The sequence below is a fragment of the Heterocephalus glaber genome, unplaced genomic scaffold, assembly GCF_053883595.1.
Source record: "Heterocephalus glaber isolate CG9 unplaced genomic scaffold, H.glaber_assembly_v1.0 deba00000621, whole genome shotgun sequence".
Taxonomy (NCBI): Eukaryota; Metazoa; Chordata; class Mammalia; order Rodentia; family Bathyergidae; genus Heterocephalus; species Heterocephalus glaber.
The window spans coordinates 32,456,607-32,482,346 of NW_028258153.1; the positions used below are offsets into that span (position 1 = coordinate 32,456,607).

Below are 25,740 nucleotides of genomic sequence, written 5' to 3' on the forward strand. Positions count from 1 at the left end.
GCCCATGGGCATAGCTGAACCACCTATACCAACTCAGGAATGCCTACCTGGACTTTTCACTGCAGGAGATCAATTAACCTCCTACTGTGTGTATTTTACTTACGAATGGACATAGAAATGGACAACAGGACATTGGTCCATTAATGGGAAGAATGAAAATAATTGACTAGCAATACTGAAGACACTATCAGCAATGTTCCTAAAACAGGGCATACTACTGTAATTTTGTCAAATACACTTTTGGTATTCCTCCCCACTTCCAGATACACAGCTCCTAGAACCCAGGAAATCTCTAAGGGTGATATGAATGTCTTTTGTACATTAAGGAGATGACTGTGCCCAATAAAACCTTTCTGTGCCTCACAAAACAAAACAAGGACAGCTGGTCACCGGAAAAACCAAGGCAGAATTCAATAGCTCGGAACTTTTAACCTCACTCTAGGGCCTCCAAAGAGGGGAAGGGTCAAAGGTTAGTTTGACCACACATGGCCTATGGTGTAACTAAGCAAGCCTGCAAAAAGAGACGTCCATAAAAACCCAACACAGCTTGGTCTGAATAGTTTCTGGCTTGCCTAATATCTAGAGGGGCCTGCAGGGTAGTATGCATGGAATCTAGGTGCCCCTTCCCAGTGCCTTACCCCATTAAGCCTATCTTTTAGCTGGTTCACGTTTACACCTTATACTATCTCTTATAATAAACAGGTAAATCTAAGTGTTTCCTTGAGCTCTCTGAGCCACTCCAGTAAACAGGGTCATGCAAAACCAAAACAGCCAGTTCTGACATCAGGTCCAGATAGGATCAGAAGTGAACTGAAGTGGAGGGTGTTCGGTTGTTCACTGCAAGCACTGTTTGGCTGCTGGTGGGGAGAGTGTCTCCACCCACACATACATACACACTTTGGCAATCAGGGGTTCTGTGTTGTGTTAACTGTGTAGAAAATACAGAAAAGAGCACTTTTTGGTTGAGCTTACTTCTACCATACTACACATCACTTTGATCAGCCAGCTTTCCTAACAAGAAGGTGACTTCTAAATTCATAAAAAAAAAAAAAAAGAGAGAGAGAAGTTCTCACTTTGGAATGATGTACACACAAGAACTTCGGAAAATGAATTATTCTTATTTTTTTTATTATATATATTTTTTGGTACTGGGGACCGAACGCAGGTCCTTGTGCTTGCGAAGCAAGCGGCAGAATCACTGAGCTAAATCCCCAGCCCTGAATTATTATTTTAAATGACAGGCAGGATCTGGGAGGTTTCATTCACCCGTCAATAAAAATCTGACAGCAATATTTTCAACTAATGAAATAGAAATCCTTTAATGTAAATGGTATGACCAATAATACTATTAAATGTACCAGGCACTTTGACACATTATTTCATTTAGTCCTTAATCCCAATAGGTAAATTTACAGACTTTGTTTTTACATGAGACTAATGCTCAAGAAGACTAAGAAATACATCAATGTTTATACAGCTAAGAGAGCTTAGATTCTGCACTAAAAACTCTTAGATCAGTTACAGTTCAGTCATCACTGTCCTAAATTAATCTTATTGATACTGAATATTTAAATCAGTATCTATTAAAAAAGGAGCTGGGTCCGGGATTTAGCTCAGTGGTGCCGCCACCTGCTCTGCAAGTGCAAGGTTCTGAGTTCTATTACTGGTAGCAAAAAAAAAAAAGAGCTAAAGTAAAAAGATAAGGAGTATTCAGAAACCTGAATCTTTGTGATTCTTGTACAAAGAACCCCAAATACTACAGAAATTGCTCTAAATCACATAAAAGATTTTGAAACATCATAAACGTTGCTAACAGAATTCTCAGATTCATTTATCAAAGAACCTTATATCAGACATTTTTCAAAGCTCAGGTTCACATGTGAAATAGTGGATCCTTGACTGACGAACTCAATTTGTTCACAAGGGCTGGTTGTAATTCAACTTGGTTTTAAAGTTAAGACTATTTTTCCCATAAGAAATAATGGAAATACCCATAATGCATTCTGAACTTCCCAAACTGACCTTTTCACAATAAAAAAGGGTTGCATGATGTGTTTAATTTACCAGAAACACCAATAATTTTCCTAGTGTATCCACCAAAAAATTATAAAATGTGCCTAGTTTACGAGAAACAACAATTTCATACGTACTCACCATTCAAGCTGACATCTTTGGCTTTCAGAAAGGGAGGATGAAATGGAAGGTGGTTATTGTTCTGAAGGAGAGACCCCTTCCATAAGAACATCAGGAATCTGATCTCTGGTGTGCTTCCTGTCCTTGGGAGAGTCTGTAGCCCACTAGGACCTGCTTCTGGCTTTCCAGGTCTCAACCTTTTCAGAAGTAAAAACTGGTCTAAGGCTGTCTGTTTCTGTCTTTTCTTTAACAGTGTTCTGTAGTATAACAAGGCATTGTCATTAAGCAAGTGAATACAATGATTGGCTTTTTCTCTGTCTGGCTGGGTCTTCTCTACAAATGTTTGTAGCTCTGTTCATTTTTTAAGGATTTCCTCTACTGCAGAAGAAGAATTTTGTTGCACTGATTGTTGATATGCTCCCTCCTCTTCAGAAAGCTCCTCAGCTGTCATTCTCTGTTGCTCAGCCAGAAGTTGCTGAAATTTCTCTGTAGACAATTTCCCTGAGTGCTTCTCCCCCAGTTCCTCCACATAACCACTGTCTACCTGCAAGCCTGTGGATTCTGCTATAGTGACGATGTCATCAACCACAGGGTCAAATGAAGGCTCAGGCTCCTCTACACAGCCTTCAAAGCCTCTCTCCTGTATAATTTTAGGCCACATGTTCTTCCAGGCAGATCTCAGTGTCCTTAGAGAGACATTGGCCCAGGATTTCTCAACCCCACACAGGAGAGGACATTGTAATAATCCTTCCAAAACTCTTTAAGGGTTAAATTTGTATCTGAGACATCTAGAAGCACTGCAGGAACAGTTCCTTGGAGTGTGGCTTCTCAAAGTTAGCTATAATATGCTGACCCATAGGCTGCAGGAGAGGAGTTGTATTAGGTGGGAGGAACTCAACTGAGAGCCATGGGAATTCTTCAGCCAATTCGTTTTTCAAATCTCATGGGTGAGCAGGAGGATTATCCATGATGAGAGCCTTTGTCCTCTAGATATTTCTTAACAGTAGGACAGAAAGACTCCCTGATCCACTCAAGAAAATGTAGTCTTGTTACCCAGGCTTTTCTGTTAGATCTCCACATGATCCCTAGCTTATTCTTCATGACTTTATGTTTTCTGAATACTCTGGGAGTCTCAAGAGTGATAAACCAAGAAAGGCTTTGAGATCACCACTCATATTGGCACATTAACAATAAGGTTAGCCTATTCTTCATAGGCTGTGGACTGGCATTTCCTTCTCATCCTGGGTATTTTCTTCTGGGGATTTTCTTTCAGAAAAGGGCAGTTTCATCATAGTTGAAACTGAGCAGAGCAAAAGCCATTTCTCTTTGTCATTGTTTCAAAGTGGTGTATGTAATTTTCAGCAGCCCTTTTATAAGCACTGGTTGCTTCACCATGCCAGTTCTCGCTTTAAAACTGTGAAACCACCCCATACTGGCATGAAATATTTCACTATTATCACTGATGGATTACCCTTTACAAGATCTGCATTTATAGCCCTAGCTTTTCCACAAATTATAGACTCAGGCTATCATCGGCTATCTGCCTTTCGTTTATCCACACTAATAACAGCATTTCTACCTCATCTAACACTGTTGATTGTGACTTACTAATTTGACTAACACCTTTAGCAATACTAGCTTCCATATACAATTTTTTTTTGAGACAGGTTCTCACGATGCAGTTCAGGCTGGCCTTGAACTCACTATGTAGTCCAAAATGGCCTTTGGCTTGCAGCAATCCTCCTGCCTCAGTCTCCCAAGCGCTGGGATTACAGGTGTGTGCCACCATGCTCAGCACAATCTTTTCTCTGTAAGACTGTCGAGGCGGTGGATTTCCGACATGCTGTACGTATTAGCTGTACGTATTAGCAAGATTGGTCACACGAATGCCACTCTCACCTTGCTCCACAATTTCCTTCTTCTTTTCAGTTGTGATTGCTTTACCTTCCCTTCCTTCCTTAGCTTTTCTAGTTTTTGGGGAGCCATTTTATATAAAGCACTGACCAAAATCAAGTCCATAAACACGTGCATCTGGGCTCAGATTGATATGCACGCTTACATATGCTTTTCTGGCATCGAGAGTCTTTGTTTACACCCACCCAAGTCGCCAGCACTCAAGACTTTGGTCATAAGTTAGAACTAAAATTTCACTCATAACCTAAGCTGTTTGTATGTGAGGCTGGTCTTAACTCAAGGGTCTACTGTAACTCTGATTTTACTATAATCTTCTTAGACAGGTATTTACAATTCAGTTCCTAAATCTATCAGATATCTATTATTGTCAGGTTATACTAGAAAAATATTTAGTGTGATCTCTCCATTTCAAGAAACTAAAGCTGTTCTTTTTTTTTTGGTACCGGGGATCAAACTTGGGAACTTCTGCTTGCGAGGCATGTGGTGGAACCACTGAGCTAAATCCCCGACCCTTTCTCTTTTTTTTTAAAGCTGTTCTTTCATATGTGTAGGAGCCTAATATGCTAGAAACCATAAAGCTTCAAGAACGGCATTATCACTAGAAACATGTGAAAATACTTCTAAATTTTATACTTGTTTTAAAGGGTTTATTATAATAGCTGGGTGTGGCTGTACACAACTGTTAATTCCAGCTACTTGGGAGGCTAAGAAGCAGGAGGATTCCAAGTTCAAGGGCAGCCTGGACAACTTAGCAATATCCTGTCTCAAAACATAAAAAGTCCTGGGGATATAACTCAGTGCAAAGGCCCTAACTTTGATCCCAACAAGGGAAAAAGGAAAAATATATTATACTAAAGTGTGTGCTGAGCTGCACTGCTTACCTGCATCAGCTCTGGACCGCTGGCCAGGTGACTTTCCGAATGGGGTCTTCATTCATCTGTATTTACGTGAGCAGCAGAGCTGCTGAACTAGGGTGAAAATTCAGTGTTCTCCAATTTGATACTTTCCATAAAACGTCAGGGTTCTTGTTAATCCACCATCCAAGTGTCTCTTTTACAAGCTCAGCAAAACCATATGGAACCAGAAGCACTCTGTAAAATAGTGAAATAGTTCATTGCTAAAGCATGAAAATAACCAAATGCCTGGTACACCACTGAACAGAGCTTAAACACAAGTCTCAGGTAAAATGCAGAAGAGGAAAAAGAGGTAATGTGACAGACCCTAAAGAAGAATGGGTAGGAGACATCACAATCTCTTATTTGAAATTATACTACAAAAATACCATGATAAAATGCAACAGAACGGAAGATATAGGAACAACCCCCCCAGGCACACTCAGCTACCTTATCTTTAACAAAGGGGTCAAATACCCAAGTGGTGCTGGGAAAACTGGCTTTCCCCATGCAAAAGGTTAAACCTAAACCTATATCTCTCATCATGCACTGAACTAAAATGGAAATGGATCAAAAATTTAAATATAAAAACAAAAACAATCTGCTGGAAGATAGAATGGATTAAACTCTAGAAGACATAGGTGTAGCCAAAGACTTTATGAACAAAACCTTGAGAGCACAGGAAATATTACAAAGAATCAACAACTGAGATGAGATCACATTAAAAATCTTTTACACAGCAAAAGAAACCATAAACAAAAGTGCAAAGATAATCCACAGAATGAGAAAAATTTTTACCACCTACTCCTCAAAGGGCTAACATCTAGAATATATAAAGAACTAAAAAAAAAAAAATCAGACCCCCAAATTTAAAGATCCAATACAAAATGGGCATCTGAAATGAACAGACAGGGCTAGGGATTTAGCTCAGTGGTTCCGCCGCCTGCCTCGCAAGCGCAAGGTTCCGAGTTCGATCCTTGATACCAAAAAAAAAAAAAGAAAGAAAAAAGACGTTTTGTAAAGGAGGGAAGAATCAGTTTAAGGTCAAAATTCTAAACTAGCAGGGCACAGTGGCAAGTGCCTGTGATCTTAGCTACTTGGGAGGCTGAGGTGGGAGAATCATCTGGAGTTGGGAGGCCAGCCAGGGCAACAAATAGCAAAACCCCACCCACCAACATCAAAAACATTAACTACATAAACCTTCTCAGCTGGGCATGGTGCCAAATACCTATAATCCCAGGGAGGCTGAAGATGAAGGACTGCTAGAGTTCGAGGCCAGCCTGGGCTACATATACATAGTAAGATGTTGTCTCAAAAATTTTTTTAAATAAATAAAATTCAATAATTTTTTAATGATCAGTTCATCCAACAAATATTCACTAAGTGCTTACTTTTGGAAGTTCAGATTGGAGGGGAGAAAATAAAACAAGTAAACTATATAGTACGTCTAACAGCAATAAACAGCCTACTGAGAAAAGCATGGGACCCTTTCTGGGGTTAAGGATCCCTGTGCAAGGTTTAAGGGAGGTCCCCAGTATGTCACACGGTCTCACTAAGAGCTACACTCATCCCACTCACCAGTCCAACAGTGAAGACTATCCCCAGCAGCCTATCCTTGTAGAAGCCTCACATCACTCACTGACTTTATTCAGCACCAGAAACCTGTGCTTCTTTCATTCCACTCTCTTCCCACCTTGAGCATATCCCCTTTCCTCCCTCTCAAACCTAAGTAAAGACTATTTTCAGTGAGTGCATCTCACTGCCATCATAGGCCTTTCCCCACACACAGCTCCTTCCAAAGGTGAGCCTTCTGTGCTTGCTTCGGCAGCACATATACCAAAGGTGAACCTTCCATTTCTGACTGCACATCCTTACCCAAGTTCTCTGACTCGGAACCTCCCCTTGGAAACCCAGGCCATATAATAGTACTAACAGTTATCCTTTTCTGACAGTCCTTTAATCTTCCAATTATCTGCACTCATTTATTGACGATGCTAGTTTACTTCCTTTCCCAATATTCCCATCAGCATTCCTGGCAACACCAACATATGGCATGATCTTTTCAACACCTATTCCTGGGCTCTTGGACATTCCTGCTTCAAACTACCTAGCATGGTTGAGCCACATATTTGCCAGTCAAAACCTAGACTTTTTAATCACCAATACGTATCTCCAGAATATATTTCAAGCATCTCCTGCTCAAAACCACCACCTCTATTTCAGATTTTTTTTTTTTCCCCAAGAAAAGTCCTCACCATGTAGTTCAGACTGGCCCTGAACTCACTATGTGGCCAAGGCTGGTCTTGAACTTGTAGTGACCCTCCTACCTCAGCCTCCCGAATGCTGGGATTACAAGCGTGCACCACCATACACAGCTCTCCAGATTTCTTACACTAAACACCTGTACTCCAATAATTCTTCAATGCAGCCAATAGGAGAATTTTGATAATTCACCAATTAAGTTACAGGCCAGTAGAAGGAAAGGACGGATAAGAGATTATGTTACACTGACAGCTTTGGAGTAAACTAACAAAAAGAAAAACCCTGCTCCACATTCCCGTCCTGTATGTTGAAGACTAACCACTAAAGGGAACACTGCAATCTGCTTAACAGAACCAACCAACCCAGAAGCAACAAGCACTTCTCCTTATTGATGACTGCCCTATCCCAGAACTTTGCTCACTTCATGTTGGCCAGCCCCTCAAATACCCTGGATTCTTAGATCTAGCACACATTTTTCCCCAACTGCTATATGGCTGTGATGATGGTGATATTGGAGAGAATCTGCCCTAGAACCAATGCTTTATTTTTCGTCAGCATCTGTAACAGCTTACTAAACATTTTTATTTCAGCAATCTCTTGGTTTCTAAATTTTGATTAACATTACCTACGATTTTACTATTATCTCATTATGTCTCTAATTGTCCTATGCTGGCTAGGGATGGTCCATCACAGTAACTGGTTATTCTCTGCTATGCTCCATTTTGCCCATGCTTCTCAGTCGTGGTCCTGTGTAAAGTCCTGATCCAGCTCCCTTTCTGCAATGCTTACAGCTAAGGCACTCAACATGGATCAGAAATATAGAAAATTTCACTAGAAATTCTTCATCTTGAATTTTAACTCACCACTGCTACCCATACCCTCCTTCATCAGGCTTGCTGAGAAAACAGATCGAGTTACCAACCTACCAAAGTTATCAACTCATCAGTGTTCATTGCTCCTGTAAAACAGATGAACTGGGTCAGGGATTTAACTCAGTGGTGCTGTGCCTGCCTTGCTAGCGCAAGGTCCTGAGTTCGATCCCCAGTACCAATGGAGGGGGGAAGATGAACTGTCTTAAGCCATTAAGTTCTGCTATCACTTGCTCAATCCATCCCATTCTTTGGCTCCTGCACAAATCTCACCACTAGAATATTGTTATCAGCATTGAATGATTAAAGTTACTCCCAAACTTAAAAAAAAAAACCTTACCTCTTTGCTCTTTACAAAACTACTTCAAATATTACGGAAATTTTAAATCTATACAAATATTAATTTATCCTAATAAACACATTCTATGACAAGGAAGTTTTAGTTTACCAATGTTCTAAAATATGCACTATTGGGCCAGGGATTTAGCTCAGTGTCACAGCGCCTGCTTGGCAAGCTCGAGGTTCGATGAAAAAAACAAAGAGGCACGGGGTGAGGGAGGGAGGAAAAAGAGGAAAGAAAAGAGAAAAAAAGAGGGAAGGAGGGAGGGGGAGAGGGAAGGAGGGAGGGAGGGAGAGAAAGAAAGAAAGGAAGGAAGGAACGAAGGAAGGAAGAAAGGAGGGAGGGAGTGCAAGCACACATGCACTATTCTCACTAGCAGATTTAAAGTTTTATTTGCAATATTTTCTATTGCTTTCCACTTCATTAAAAGGATCAAGCTGAACTTGCTAACAAACTTAAAAAAGATAGTAGTTGAAGGAAAAGTTGCCATGGGAGAAGGAAACAAGAGGACTTTTTTTTTTGAGATGGGGTCTTGGTATGCAGTCCAGTCTGGCCTTGAATTTACAGGGATCCTCCTGCATCAGCCCCCCAAGTGCTGGGATTACAGGTGTGCATCACCACACATGGCTAATTTATTCTATTAAGTAGTTAAGTTAGTAAATAAGAATAACAAGTAAAGTTTTTATAAGATTTTAAATGCTAGTAACAAAATCTCATTGTTTTTAGGAGTGATATGAGTTTTTTTCAAGTGTTAGGGGAAATGGTGTCAAGTGGAGCTAATTGTAAGGCTAGGAAAAAGACAGACCTAGGACTAGGGGTGTAGCTCAGTGGCAGAGAGGTACTTGAGCATAACAGGTCCTGGTTTCACCAGAGAAAGAGAAAGGTTAGGGGTGAGAGAGAAGGCTGACTGACTTCTTTTCAGGTGGAAAACCATCAGGTGAGGGGCTGCTGCAGAACTGGTCATTTGCTTACTATACAGGGGAGTGCCTCTTTACAACGGAGAGATTAGCCCTTCATTACAGGGAGATAAACAGCTCAGCATCCTGAACAGTAAGTCATATCTCACTCTGACCACTTCTGATATGACACCATTTACAAAGTATTAGCACACACCTGTAATCCCACCACTCAAGAAGCTGAGGCAGGAGGATGCCACAAGTTCAAGGCCAGCCTGAGCTACATAGTAAGACCCTGTCTCAAAAAACAAAAACAAACAAAAATCTAGACAAGCAAGCACTAAGAAGAGGCTGGGTCTCTTTTTCAAGGGACCTGGAGGGCAATCAGCAGCTCCAAAATCAAGCTGAATGAACATCTCCTAACCAGCCACTGGCTGCCAGAAACCCATCGAAGTGGACAACGAATGCAAACTTTGCACTTTCTATGAGAAGTGTATGGCCACAGAGGCTGACACTGGGTGGATAACAGAAGGATTTTATGGTGTCAAACACTGGTGGGAATGAATGACAAAGTTTCCCCATGAAGCAGGGTGTTTTGACTCATGGCCCAGTGTGCCTGCTACTGAGTAAGAGGCATTCTTGTTACAGACCAAGGAGAACCGGGGAGAGACTGCAAATCTGTTTGGGGTTGCACTGTAGTTGCCAATCTGAGCATTCTCAACTTGGTTATGGATTAAAAAGGAGAAAAAGATATTAATGGATTGGACTGACACCACTGTGCCTCACCACCTGGGGGCCAAAAGAGCTGGCAAAATCCACAAACTTCTCATCTCTCTAGAGAAGATGAAAACCACCAATAAGCTGTCAAAAAGCCCATAAACAAGGAAAGTAACCCAGGACCAAAGCACCTAAGATTCACCACGCTGTTATTCCACACGTCCTTCGCCACAAGCATTACCATACTGCTCCGAAGAAACAAGATACTGAGAAACATATGGAAGAGGCTGCACAATATGCCAAACTTCTGGCCAAGACAATGAAGGAAGTTAAAAAAAAAAAAAAAAAAGTTAGGATCTTTGAACGCTTCTTCTTCCAAGTCTGAGTCCATTCAAAAGAAAGAATGTCAGGCCTGGAATTTAGCTCAGTGGTTCTGCCGCCTGCCCCGCAGGCACAAGGACCTGAGTTTGATCCCCAGTACCAAAAAAAAAGGGAGAAAGAATGTTTAAGTAACAAATAAGATCTGACCATACAGTGCTCACTCTGGCAGCACATATACTAAGATCTGACCACACACACACACACACACACACACACACACGTTTTTTTTGTCAAGCCTTTAGACCTAACTTTATGAACAACACTCTTCAAAAAGTCCATGTCGTGGGCCAGAGATTTAGCTCAGTGGTGCTGCCACCTGCCTGGGAACTGCAAGGTCATGAGTTCAATCCCTGGTACCAAAAAAAGTCCATGTCTTAAGAAATAAGAGATAAACATATGCTCTAGACTACAAGAAAGAGGCTAAAGGGACTTAATTAAACTCAGCAAGTAAACTTTAAAGAGATGTTGTAGGAGATGGGGGAAACACAAAAGACAACTGGGGAAATTTAAATAAGGACTAAATATTATACATTATGGATTACCATTAAACTTTAAAAGCACAAGGACACTGGCTATGCATGAGAATATACTTAATCTCATACTGAAATAAATGTTTGTAGAGGTGGACTCATGATTGCCTACAAGTTATTGTCAAATGATTCAGGGAAAGAAAATGATATATGCACAAGAGATAAAGTGAATTATGGCAAAATATGGTTTCGTCTAGGTGAAGGGCATATTAATGTTCACTAATATTATTCTTTGAACTGGTGCTGCAGTTCAAAAATTTTCATAATAAAAAGTTAGGTAAATCCTAACACTCTGAGAGACTGACACAGGATCTCAAGCCCAGCCTGAACCAACTTTGGGACTTAGCGAGACCCTGTCTCAAAAAAAAAAAGGAAAGTACAACAGATGCAGCTGAGTGCAAAGGTCCTGTGCTCCTCTCTAATGCCTCACCACCAAAAAAAGTGGGGGAGCAGGGCACAATGGTGCACACCTGTAATCCCAGCTACCTGGAAGACTGAGGCAGAAGGATCATAAATTCAAGGCCAGCCTGGGCAATTTAGCAAGGGCTTATCTCAAAATAAAAGTAAAAAGGGGCCAGGGATTTAACTCAGTGGCACTGCACCTGCCTCACAAGTGCAAGGTCCTGAGTTCAATCCCTGGTACCAACAAAAAAAAAAGTAAAAAGGCCTGAGAGTCAAGTGTAGCAGTGCATGACTGCAACGTCAGCACTCTAGGAGGCAGAAGCAGGAGGATCAGAAGCTCAAACCCAGCCTGGGCAATTTAGCAAGACCTTGTCTTAAAATTTAAAAGGCCAAAGGATATACCTCGGTGTGAAGGCCATGAGTTCAATTCTCAATACTGCAATGAATGAATGAGGCTAAAGATGCAGCTCACTGGGACAGCGCCTCTGGGTTCAATTCTCAGGCCATTACCGCCTCCCCCCCCCAATTTAATGTTCTCAAAGGCAATCACCAGAAGCTCAACTACTTACCATAAAAATTTTTACTGGCTTCCTTTCTGGCCGGGGATTTAGCTCAGTGATTTTGTCACCTGCTCATCTAACTGCCCAGTTAGGTCAAACTTAGGTTGCCAAGACTGACTTCACTTCAAACACCAGTCACAGGCTGGGGGAATCTCAGGTTTTATATCAGAAAAGGATAGCGATCAAAAAAAGGATGCACAGGATGAGGTCTGCGCGTGCCCAAATGTGTGTGTGGCACTTGTGCTCTGTCCTGTGGATTCCGGTCAGATCACTCTCCTTGCACATCTGTGTGCCTACAGCATGCAGAAAGAGTACTGTCAGCCAGGAAAGCTCTCTGAGCCTGTGTGTCCACAGTTTTTTTATTGGTGATTCATTACATCCACACGATTGAATTACTGGCTGGAGCTTGGTCTCAGTCTCTAGCTCATCTCCCTAGATGTTGTTGGGCTGGTGTCCTGGGCTCAAAGCCCCAACTTTCCAGGCTGGTCTTTCAGAGTTCCTTATTACTATAAACTATCTGAGGGTTCATCCCGAATCAAAGAAAAGACTTCTCAGAAAGTCTAAAGGATACGTAAATCCCACACCCGACTGAGAGAGGAGCTGAGACAGGGTCACTGTGAGTTCGAGGCCAGCCTGAATTACATAGTGAGACCTTCTCTCAAACACCAAAAAACTTAAAACAAATAAAGGATACAGAGGGTATGTCCTAGGAACTAGAATAAAGGCCAGCCAAGCTCCTTGTTTTACAAGTCATTAACTCTGCTTTCACAGTGGTGGCTATGGACCAAGACACACAATACCTTATTTTTCAATTATATATCAAAAGCTTTTGGTTTGAAACCTTGAAAAGCAAAACTTGAATTAACACTATTGTCTTGTTTATTTATTTATTTGGTTTTTTTGAGACAGGGTCTCACTATGCAGTTTAGGCTGGCCTCAAACTCATGGCACTCTCCCTGCCTCAGCCTCCCAAGACCTGGGATTACAGGCATGCACCACCACACCTGGCTGTCTTGTTTTTATAGTAATAAAGCAGCTATGGTACATTACACAGTATTGTAATAGTTTATAACTATTTAAATATAATTGGTTTCCCTTGTAAACCTATGTATTGCACTCAGAACCACTCAATAGGTATCTATGAATTTCATGGGACTGACAGAAGATCCATGACATAACCAACTCTGCCTAAAACCATGAGCAAGAAACAGTCCTTGGCCCTTACTAGGCTTGTGAGGGCCATCTGCAGGCACCAATGTAAAGAATGGCCAATTCCTGGTTCTAACAGACCGGTAGAGTTTAGAGCATCTCCCTGGTGGCTACAAAAATAAAAATAAAACTTAGACACCCCTAGGAAAAACTATCAGGAATCAAGAGTTTCTTACGGAAATACTGTAGCTAATTCCAAGTCAGGGAATTAAATATACAAGGAGCCTGGAACAGCCTATCATGGCAGAAGGAAGCTATCAAATACTACCAGAGTTGTTTTTTTTTTTTTTATCAAAGAGACAAAAGGGATTCTTTCATGTTACTTTCTCAACTTTCACATATGAATGAAAACTTCCATGATAAAAAGTTGAACATACACCAAATATGTTTGAAGACATAAAAGAACTTGAAAGTACAGCATAACAGAGGCAGGAACTAGGGAGAGAAACCATGTAGTTGGAAACACTTTTATCCTGGAGAGTAACTGCCAAATGTTAATGGGCAGCTGAGAGGCCAACAGCTTAGCAAGGGTACAAGACAAGGACTGGAACCCAGAGACTACCAAGGAAGGGATGGAGGAGGGGGTCTGATTAACCCATCTTACTCTCAGTTGGAATCCTGAACTGCTGCACTTAGGAGCTAGGGGAAGTGGGAAACATCTAGGCTCTAAGATGCACATCACAACCTCAACTCACCTTTATCCCCGCAATTGAACCAAGAAGATCCCAGACTGTCCACTCCTTCAGACGCCTGGCAACATCCTAAGCCCCAAATTATTCGGGCAACATTTAAAATGCAATCAACTAGATGTGCTCATGACATGAGCACACACACAAACTAAGCCCACAAAGAGAAATGAAAAAAACAAACAAACAACTGGGTCGGGGATTTAGCTCAGTGGTTTCGCTGCCTGCTGCGCAAGCGCAAGGACTCGAGTTCGATCCCCGGTACCAAAAAAACAAACAAACCCCCCCAGTGGAAACAATAAATAATAAACAAGAAAATCAAACCCTAGGGCTCTCAGGATTAGAGTTGCAAAAATAATACTTTAAACTGGGAAAATGGTGAATAAATTTTATCTCTATGTGGAGTTTCTTGGGTAGTGATAAGCATTGAACATGCTAGCAAAGTGCTCTACTTCTGAGTTGCATCCTCAGTCCCAATAAATATGATTATTAAATGAAACATGAAATAGCTATAATTACTATGCTCAAAGAGATACAAGATTGAACACTTTGGTAGAAACCTATCAAAGGACTAGACATAGAAGTGACAAAAATAAAACAAATTTAATAAGAATAACAGCAGAATAAGCTTATTAAACATAATGAATAATGAGAGATGAGATCAAATTAACCAGAACAAAGAATGGAGTGGGTAAGAGACTGCCAAGATCCAACTTAATGAACTCACAAAAAGGGGAGGGGGCAGTAGAAATTCTTGAAAAGATGCCTCGAACCCCTTCAAAAGTAATAAAAGACAGTCCCCATGGATTCACTAAGACCTAAGAGTTCCAAGCAGGATTAAAACACATGCATGCTTCCACGCATGTGCGCACACACACGCACACAAAGAAACAGATATAGTAAAACTGGTGAAAGGCAGGAAAAGCCCATAAAATCCTGTAGCAAAGATTCCATTTATGGGAGCACACATTAAACTGATAGTGTACTTCCTATACAACAGAAACTAAAATTACAATTTAACACCTTGGGAAAAATCTCAGTCCAGCATTCTACATGCATCAAAAATACCCTTTATAAAAAGATCAGGGTTGGTGTTGTACCTCAGAGGCACAACGCCTGCCTAGCATGTGTGAGTCCTGGGTTTGGGTGCAGCTGATACCAGCTTCAGGCATTTTTAAACTAACACATATTTGGGAGACTCACACAACAGGCAGGAAACATAAAGGGTGTTTGTCCTTTGGGCAAAAAGAAAATGTTTCAAGAAGGAAACACAAGTTACAACAAAGAATGAAGATTAATAAAAGGGTAAATTTTGTGGGTAAAACTAAATAGTTGTACAAGTTAATGTCTTCTTTTGGTCTAAATTATTTTATTGGTACATTTTAGATATACAATATATTTACATTTATCATCAGGTGCTTGTACCTGTACATGATGTATCTTGGTTCTTATTTTTTCCCCATTCCCTGCCTGCCCTTCCCTATTTACAAAGACTTTGTTTCCATTTTTTTCTTTTCTCATAATTTTTCCTTTCCCTTCTTTCCTTTCTCCTTCCCCTCCCATCACCCCTACCCCTTTGGACCTTTTCTATTTCAAAGTATCATTTATTTATTTTAATCCTTATTTACACTTTCAGTTTCTCACACTAGAGAAACTATTTGGTATTTACACATATGTCCTATTTGTTTCACTTAAGAGTATGGCCTCAATGTGCATCCATTTAGCTATAAATGTCTCTAATTTTTCATTTTTTATGGCTAAGTAGTATTCCATTTTATTAAAAAACACATCTTTTTTATCCAGTTCCCAGTTGATGGGCACTTGGGCTGTTTCCAAGCTTTACCTATTACAAACTGTGCCATTATAAACATGGGTGCACATATATTGCTGTAGTATGATTCTTTTAATTCTTTTTTTTTGGTACCAGGGATCAAACTCAGGTCTTTGCGCTTGTGCAGCAGGCGGCAAAACCACTGAGCTAAATCCCCGGCCCAATTCTTTTCATTCTTTTGGGAAGATATCCAGCAGGGGAATAGCTGGGTCAAATGGGACCTCCAGCCCTAGTTCTTTGAGGTATCTCCATACTGATTTCCACAGTGGTTGCATCAGTCTGCACTCCCAGCAACAATGGAGAAGGGTTCCTTTTTCCCCACACCCCCACCAGCATTTGTTACTGGTTGATTTCTTGATAGCAGCCGTTCTTTCTGGGGTGAGGTGGAATCTCTGTGTTGTTTTCATCAGCATCTCTCAAATGACCAGTGATGTTCAACATTTTTTCATGTTTATTTTCTGCTTTTGCTTCTTTGTCTAAGAAACGTCTGTTCATTTCCAATGCCCATTTCTGAATTAGGTCTTTGAATTTGGGGGGTCTGATTTTTTTCAGTTTATATATTCTAGATAGTAGTCCCTTACCTGAGGTACAGCTGCTAAAAATTTTTTCCCACATTGTAGGTTGTCTCTCAGCTGTGCTGGTGGTTTCTCTTGCGGTGCAGAAGCTTTTTAATAAAATGAGATCCCAGTTGTTGATTCTTTGTGCTAGTTCCCATGCTACTGAGGTTTTGTTCATAAAGTCTTTTCCTCTGCCAGTGTCTTCAAGAGTTCTACCTAACTTATCTTCCAGCAAGTTTAGTGTTTCTGTCTTAATATTTAGATCTTTAATCCACTTTGATCTTAGTTTAGTGCATGGTGATAGATGTGGGTCTAGTTTTAATCTTTGGCAGGTTGAAATCCAGTGTTTCCAACACCATTTATTAAACAGGTTATCTTTCCTCCAATGAGGGTGGTTGGCTCCTTTGTCAAAGATGAGGTGGCTGCCAGGCAGGGATTTGGCTCAATGGTTTTGCCGTCTGCTGCGCAAGCACAAGGACCTGAGTTTGATCCCCGGTACAAAAAAAAAAAAAATTAAGGGCCCGGGATTTAGCTCAGTGGTTCCTCTGCCTGCCTCGCAAGCCAAAGGACCTGAGTTTGATCCCCGGGTACCAAAAAAAAAAAAAAAAAAACACCAAAAACCAAAACCCAAAGATGATTTGGCTAAGTATGTCTGGAGTCGTTCCTGCATCTTCTAACCTATTCCACTGATCCTTGGGTCTGTTTCTTTGCCAGTACCATGCTGTTTTTATCACAGTAGCTTTGTAGTATAGCTTCAAGTTGGAGTCTGTGATACCCCCCAACCATGTCTCTGTTGCTCAGTATTGCTTTTGCTATTCTAGGTCTCTTCTGGTTCCAAATGAATTTTTAGATTGTTTTCTCTAGTTCTGTGAAGTATATTGTTGGAATTTCAATCGCACTGCATTAAATCAATATAGCAAGTTTTGGAAGTATGGCCATTTTCACTATATTGGTTCTTCCTACCCAGGAACAGGGGCTGTCTTTCCATTTTATTATATCCTCTTCGATCTCTTTTTTCAGAGTGCTGTAGTTTTTAGTGTAGAGGTCTTTTGCTTCCTTTGTTAGACTGATTCCTAGATATTTCATTTTTTTGGATGCTACTGTAAAAGGAATTGTTTCTCTTATTTTTCTCTCAGTCTGTTATTTGTGTATAAGAAAGTTATTGTTAAATTTTGGGTGTTGACCTTGTATCCAGCTACTCTATTTAATCTGTCATTTAAGTCTAGAAGTCTTTTGGGAAAGCTTTTTGGGTCTTCTATGAAAAGTATCATATCGTCAGCAAATAATGACAGTTTAACTTCTTCCTTTCCAAGTTAATGACTTAAAGATAAAATATCTACAAAACTAAAACAGCAAAATAATAGCATGTAGTTAAGAATGATGTAAATGAAATTTAGGTGTCTAGGGAGAAAGGGAAAGTACCATTTAATATTAGCTGTTGATAAATCAGGAATAAATTTTTAAGTAACTTTCAAATAAACAGGGAAAATATTAAATGAAAAGCATCCACAAGAAGGCAAGAAAGGACAGGAAAAGGCACATAAGACAGGTATAGTAAGTAGAAAGCATTTATTAACAGATTTAAACTGAACTATGTCAGTTAATTGCCAACAGATCAAATGCGCCAATAAATATGAAATATTGGCAAGCACTGGAAATGGTGACCCACACCTGTAATCCTTGCACTGTGGGATGCTGAGGCAGGAGCTCTGAACATTTGAGCCCACCCTGGGCAACTTGGCAAGATCCTGTCTCAAAATAAAAAATAATAAAAGGAATGGAAATGTAACTCAGAATGAAGGCTCTGGATTCAATTAACTGTCCCCCTACCAAAAAAAAAGACAAAATAAATATCAACAATGTTTTTGATGTCCTATTATCTATTGTTGACAAGACAATCACTCAAGGGGTATATAGACTGAAAATAAAAATTAAAAAAAAATCCTGCACATAATAAATTAATGAAACATAACTATAACTGCATTATGAATTTAGTAAACTTAATCTCCAATAATATTTTGCCTTAAAAGATATTTAATAACAATTTTAAAAGACTGAATGGATGCAGAAGATATATAGCTCTAAATATGTATGCACTTCATAACATATCCTTGAAACACATAAAGCAAGGGGCTGAGGATTTAGCTCAGTGGTGCCGCTGCCTGCCTTGCAAGCACAAGGTCCTGAGTTCGATCCCCACTACCAAAAAAAAAAACCCAAAAAAACACCCCACATAAAGCAAGCAGGGCACGGTGGCACACACTGTAATAAATGATGAAGACGAGTCTCCTGGATCACCTACTACCAGGAAGGTAACTGAATGATTTAGAGTTCTCCATTGAACTCACCAAGGCTTTCCCTATGGCCCACATTTTTCACAGGCTGTTTCACCCAGTGCCTGACATCGGCCCGTTCCTGCAGGACAAGGACCCTCTAAATGGCAAGTGGCTGAAAAACTCCTTACCTCAACTTTTTTGGAACTGCATGGCAATCCAAAGACTTACCCTACCCAAGGTCCTCTCCTTTCCTTCTCCCTCTTCCTCCTTCATCTGCTTGGGACTCATGATTCCCTCAAAAGTATTTCCCCCAATAAATGTATGTCTTACTTCAACCTGCTGTCTTCTTATTCTTGGGGGCCCTGATTAACCTACAGTCTTAAGTTACTTTTCTCATTGCTGAGACAAAATATTCAACATTCAAAGTTAAATGAGGAAAGGTTTATTTCACCTCACAGTTGGCTGGCTCTAAGGCAGGATGGCATGGTAGAGGGGCACGGCAGAGGAGAAACAATTCATGGCAGCCAGAAGGTAGCAAAGTAGTGAAGCAGTGAAGCAGCGAGGCAGCAAGCACCAGCCCTCCTTCTGCCCTTTATATTATATCCAGGCTGCATGCCCTTGGTGGGGGGTAGGAGCCACACCTAGGGTGGGCCTTTCCCTTATCTACACCCAGAATTATGCCAAACCAATCAGTGGACTAATTTAGTAATCACACACCCTGAATCCCAGTATCATACTCTAGACCCAGCCTGTTGGGAAAAAAAGTGATTACCAGATGTTTTACTTTCAGCTGATTACTTTTACTACTTTTTGTATCTGAAGCACCTATCTTTTTTGGGGGGGGGGTTGTTTCTTGTTTGGATGTCTTTATTAGTTTGATGAGATGTTCTGTGTCGTTGATTTTTTTTTTTTTAATTCTGAGCAGCCTCATTGAGCAGGTTGTGGTTCAAGCCCTACATCAGATGCCAATTACTGGAGGCCTTTGTAGTTAAGTTTTAGTATCTTGTCTAGTATATGATGTCGGCCTCAGGAAACAAAAATATTGAAAGACAGAACTAAGAAAGAGAAAGCAGGGTGTCGGGACAACCAATGTCAGTGCAACTGACAAAGTTATTAGCCAGTTTCAGGCACTGATTTTTATTAGTAATTAATTGGGGTAACTGTAAGTTATGTGTAAGGGCAGGACTATGTAGTTTTTATGGAAATTAATGTAAACAAGACTTATAAAGGACAAGATAAAGCACTTTTGAATTAGGAACAGAATAGATAAAATATATGGTTGTAATGAGAACACCGAGTAAGAAGTTTTTAATTGTGGGAAGAGAATCTGGGTGTGAGTTATTTTGACCCTGGCACATAGGCTTTAGCCAGACTTACTTTTATAAACAAGTCCATTGTGAGGTTAACTCTTTACAGCCTGTTTTGGGGCATAATCAATATTGTAGTCTCCCACACCAGCCACCTGTGAAAAAGCTCCACCTGTGGCCGTGAGGCTTTAGGGGAATATCTAGATATAAGCCATAACACCTAACATTCATCAAGATGGGAATTAGTACACTCTCCAGTCATAAATAACCAACTATAAACACACGGGGAACCCCATGGATGAAACTCATGACAGGGCCAGGGATTTAGCTCAGTGGTTCCAGCGCCTGCCAAGCAAGTGCCAAGTCCAGAGTTCAATCCCCGGTACCGAAAAAAAAAAAAAAAGAAAAGAAACTCATGACAAAATGGGGGGCAGCCACACAGTTGATGCCTCCCTGAAAAAGAAATCTATAACTCCTTCTGTACTTACAGTATGCTTCACAACTTTTTTCAAGGAAAGACAGGACTAAGAAGTAAACACTGCTCAAACCAAACCAATTTCTGGTAACACAAACTGTAAGGAGTTGCTGGGAGTCTCATAATGCCACCTCCTCCACTACAGTTAGACTGCTACAGGGCCGGTGATTTAGCTCAGTGGCACCGCGCCTGCCTGGCAAACGCAAGCTCGTGAGTTCAATCCCTGATACCAAAAAAGAAAAAAAGAAACAGAAAAAAAAGACTGCCATGGGGACCAGGGATTTATTTAGCTCAGTGGTTCCGCTGCCTGCCTCGCAAGGGCAAGGTCTGGAGTTCAATCCCCTGTACCACCCCCCACCCCACCCCCACCGCCGCCACAAAAAAAAGACTGCTATGAACTTAGCACAGAAAATATACAATACTACAACTCGCTTCTCCTATCAAATGTTAAGTTTCTCATGTAGTAAGATGCCTAACAACTTTTTTTTTTTGGTACCCGGGATCGAACTCAGGTTCTTGCGCTTGCAAGGCAGGCAGTGGAACCACTGAGCTAAATCCCTGGCCCACAACCTCTTATTTTTAACAGTGACAGAGCATGCTGGTATATGGTTACAATGATCATTTATTTTACCTTACCAGGCCCACATTTTTCATCATCATTTTTCATTATCACAGACAATGCTAGGATGAAAAACTTTACACACACATACTTGTATCACCTGTGCAAATTCATCTATATAATAAATTCAAACTGGTGGGTAAAATCCTGGATGTGCATTTTAAATCCTGTTCAAGTGCAGTGAAGCCACTCTCCAAAAATCTTCTGCCAAATTGTGGTCCCACCAACAATACGAGTTATTTTACCTAAAGGCTATGTAATTTAGGTGAACCTAACTTTATGGACTAATATTCTAAAGGTTGTGTTGAAAAGTATTAGTAGGGCCAGGTGTTGTGGTGCATGCTCTAATCCCAGCACTCGGGAGGGTGAGGCAGGAGGATCACCATGAGTGCGAGGCCAGCCTGGGCTACATAGTGAGTTCAAAGCTAGCTTGCACTACAAAGCAAGACCCTGTCTCAAACCACCTCTCAAAAAAAGAATCATTAGTGGAAAGCACACAGAATTACTTATTTTTTTTGGTACTGGGGATCGAACTTGGGTCCTTGCGACTGCGCAGCCGGTGGCAAAACCACTGAGCTAAATCCCCAGCCCCAAAATTACTTTTATCTTTTGCTGAATCTTTTATCTCTGGCAAATCAATTTAAAGGAAAAAATTTCGCAGGTTTAAACAATATCCGAGTAAACCAAGAAACAACCAACAGCTTTAAACCAGAGATTAATTCTAAATTTTAAAAGAGCATCCAATAGATCTTGACCCTTATTTAACAAGTGGTCTTTGTCACTGTTTAGATGTAAAACGCTCTCCCAAGTCTCATGTGTTCAGAGGTGAGGCTTTTGGAAGGTGACTGGATCACAAGGGCACCAACTTCATCAGTGGATTAATCCAATGATGAGATCATAATTTGATGGCATTAGTGGAAATTAATGAAAACTTAGGAAGTGGGGCCTACTTGAAGGGAGGGGGTTGTAGGGGCATGACATCACTCTCTGGTTCTCTTCCTTCGTTTTGTTTTTGAGAATGGCTCTTGCTCTGTAGTTCACGCTGGCCTTGAACTCACTATGTAACCCAGGCTGGGTTTAAACTTCATGGAGATCCTCCTGCCTCAGTCTCCCAAGTGCTGGGATTGCAAGCACACAACACTACACCCTGCTGGTTCTTTTTTCTCTGCTCCCTTTCCTCAGTGCACCCACCCACTAAGATGTTTCTACCCTGCCACAAGCCTGAAGCAATGGAGGCAGCTGATCGTGGACTGAAACCTCTGAAACCATAAGCTGAAACAAGTATTTCCTCCTCTAAATTGTTTTTCTCAGGTACTTGGTCAGAGTAATGAAAAGCTAAGTCTTCTAACAATGCACTTAGGTGTTTAATGTTCTTAATTCAAAATGTTCAAGTAAGAGAAGATTGTATTGCAAATAATTAGACCTCCATAGAATGCTTTAATTAAGAATTTACTGCATTTATTCATAGATCACTGTTAAATCAAAACTATCTCCTAAAAATTAACCTTCAGGTGGGTGTAGTACACACCTGTAATCCCAGCACACAGGAGGCTGAGGCAAGAGTGCCTCGAGCTGGAGGCCAGTATGGGGTACATAGTGAGTTCAAGGTCAGACTGAACTACATAGCAAGACCCCATCTCAAATTTTAAAAAAACCTTCAAAAAGTGTAATTTACTCAAATAAAACAAAGGACTAAAAACTCAAACTAAGGGCTAGGTATGGGGGTCACATGCCTATAATTGCTGCTACTCTGGAGGCAGACATCTTGTTTCAAAAAAAACAAAAATGCAACCAAAGAGTGGGCGTAAGAAATTTGTACTTGAAGGATGGAAGGAAGGAAGGAAGGAAAAGAGGAAGACAAGGAAGGAGGGAGGAGGGAGGCAGGCAGGCACAGAGGCTCATCAATAAAGAACTGATATACTAGCATTAGTACCCATCTGTTCAGGAGGAACATTAAAGGCACTGGAGTCTAATGATCTTGGTTAATTTAAGTCTATAGTCTGGGGCGGGGGATTTAGCTCAGTGGCACCACACCTGCCTCACAAGTGCAAGGTACTGAGTTCTTATCCCGGGTACAAAAAAAAAAAATTATAGTCTGTATTCTTCGAAAAGTTGATCAAAACATTAGGTATAGGGCCGGGGGTTTAGCTCAGTGGTTTCGCCACCTGCTGCTTAAGCAAAAGGACCCAAGTTTGATCCCCGGTACAAAAAAAAAACCCAAACAAACATTAGGTATAGTAATTACTAATTTATCCCAACTACACTTCAAAACAAGCTTTAAGAAGGAAAAAACAGGTATGTTCAAAATGAAAGAATACTGGGTGTCCTGGTTACTTTCTCATTACTGGAACAAAATATCCAACACCTCAAATTAAAAGAGGAAAGGTTAACTTTAGCTCAGTTTGTAGAGGTTTTAGTCCATAGTTGGCTGGCTCCAAGGCAGGGCAGGCAGAAAGCAGCACTAGCAGCTTCGAGGCTCCCTTTCCTTTTATAGTCCACCCTGGATACAAGCCTATTGGTTGGTGCCACCCAAACCCAGGGTGGAGCTTGACTTCAGTAAACCCACTCAGCCACACCCAGAACTATACTGAAACAATTAGTGGACTAATCCTGTATCATACACACAAGATCTAGACACCTCCCAAAAGCCCCACCTACGAGTGTGTGAGGCTTTGTGGGTGATGTCTAGACACAAGCCATAACACTGGGCTAACAAACATTTACGGAGAATGAGAAAATGAGAGCACATCTCCAGAAGATAAGGCACCTTTCAAAAACAGCACGTTCACAATGGGGAACAAGAGCAAGTGGGCAGGGCCAGCTTCCTCCCCACTTTCTTTGCCTGTCGATTATTCACAATACTTTCTTTCCAACCACAAAGAACATTAATCTTGCTCAGATAGGGAGAGCAAGGTCATTTTTACCATAAATAACAAAGACAGAGGTGAGAGGGAGCAACTAAGTCACTGTTTAAGGAGGGAAGAAGACTGTTACTTAGTCTTTCCTTTTCTACTCCTTCCCTCATGCTAAATCTGTGTTTGAATTTCCATTACCCTTAAACAAACAAAAACAATCCTTCACTTGTGCTACCCCACCTGGCTTACAATGTCATTAGACAACGACTTTCATAATCGTCAAATCCCATGACCTCCTTGGATGTTTTTTCTCATACCATTTATTATACTATGTGTTTGTGAATATATTTCTTGGCTCTCCTAGTCTTTCTTTTCCCCTTTCCCTAATTCCCAATGCTCTATTCTCAAAGCTCTTCTGACTTGCCCCTTGGGTAACTTGAAAGAATAGACTAGTTGGTGGAATATTGGTTTGAGAATGCTGAATCTAAAAGCTGATCTGAGAGATGCAAAACACTGGGGGATTCTGTGAACCATCTGATATCAAAACTATGCATCTCTTTTTGGTTTTCACAAAGAAATATGGTCAGAAACTAGTTAGAAATATAGAGAATAGGGCCGGGGATTTAGCTCAGTGGCACCATGCCTGTCTTGAAAGCACAAGCTCCTGAATTTGATCCCCAGCGGTGGTGGTGGTGGGGTTACAGAGAACAGTATTATCTCGAACTATCAGGTGAAATTCTTATACATTTGTATCATATTGTTATTAATGCCAATATTATTGAAAAAACTTTTGACCCTCTATAAATATGAAATAGGCAAACCCGGGAATATAGGGTACACAAGTGATCAAATAACCCTAGTAAACAACAGTTATTTTTCCCAACCCACACACACTATTAAAGGGAGAAAAAAGGAAAAAAAAAAAGGTCCTTTGTGGGCTTCCTTCCTCATTCAAAGGGTTGTAGGTCTATGAACTAACTCAAGCCTGCAAATTAAGGACAAAAAACTGCTAGGATCGGGCCAGGAATTTAGCTCAGTGGTGCTGCCGCCTGCTTCACAAGCGCAAGGTCCTGAGTTCGATTCCCAGTACCAAAAAAAGTAGCAAAAACTGCTAGGATGGACCACTCATATCAGAATTATGTTCACTAACTGGGTGCACTGATACACACCTGTAATCTCAGATACTTGGGAGACTGAGGCAGGAGAATTCCAAGTCCAGCTTGGGCAACATAACAAGATGCTGTCTCAAAATTGTAAGGGCTGGGGGGTGTAGCTCAGTGGTGTCTAGCACGAGCAAGACCCTGAGTTCAATCCCCAGTACCACAAGTAAGTAAATATATATATATATATATGTACATATATATATGTGTGTGTGTATATATATATACACACATATATATATTTTTTCCCCTATCACTAGACCTAGAGCTTTTCTATTTAACAGACTTGCCCCTTCATTTCAGTTCTAGGGACACCCTGACCAACAAGCCAATGCTACAGGTCAGAGTTACCGCTTTGGCTCCACTGTCCACTACAGTAAGCACAAATATTTTTTTTACAAATTTATTTCTCACAGCTGCAATGTGAAACATGAGCTCTGAATCCTCCAAGGGTGGATGAGCAGGTATGATGTGATAAATCCACTCTAACACGCCAAGTTCTCTAAGCTTTTGAACCCTTTCCTTCTGCAGGACACCAAGGTAATTCTGGCATCTCAGTTTCATTTTTTGCTAGCAATTCTTCTGCCTCAGCTTCCAGAGTGCTGGGATTATATGTATACGCCTCCATGTCTGCTGCTACAGCCCTTTCTGACCTTTGAAGTTACAACCCTGAACTCTGAATCTCTATTTAGTAGGCCTTTATCAATATTCTTTCTGATCCAACTTTATGTTCCATCCACAAATATCTGACACTCTTAGGATCCATTCCCACTAATATTTACTCAGGTTCCTGTCTATATAGTGACAGAATTATAATCTTTTGGAGTGCAGAGTACTTCTTTATGGGTTGCCTCATTATAGAATCAGA

General features: G+C 40.7%; 1 protein-coding gene and 1 pseudogene across 6 annotated transcripts in view; one reads left to right on the forward strand and one right to left on the reverse strand.

Moving 5' to 3' along the window:
- The window catches only part of Spin1 (spindlin 1), a 98,072-nt gene that overhangs the window by 59,761 nt on the left and 12,571 nt on the right, over positions 1–25,740 (reverse strand). For 2 of the 6 annotated variants that reach the window (XM_087206342.1, XM_087206343.1), the window contains exons 2-3: positions 4,929–5,138; positions 2,155–2,175 (exon numbers count right to left, since the gene is read on the reverse strand). In XM_087206342.1, coding sequence (XP_087062468.1) covers positions 2,155–2,175; positions 4,929–4,980 — 73 coding nt within the window. In that variant the 5' untranslated portion in view covers positions 4,981–5,138. Of the gene's footprint in view, positions 1–2,154; positions 2,346–4,928; positions 5,139–25,740 lie in introns of those variants that run through there. The other 4 variants (XM_087206344.1, XM_087206345.1, XM_021263728.2 and 1 more) reach the window with 3 other exon arrangements.
- Positions 9,716–10,588, forward strand: LOC101715814 (small ribosomal subunit protein eS6 pseudogene; annotated as a pseudogene).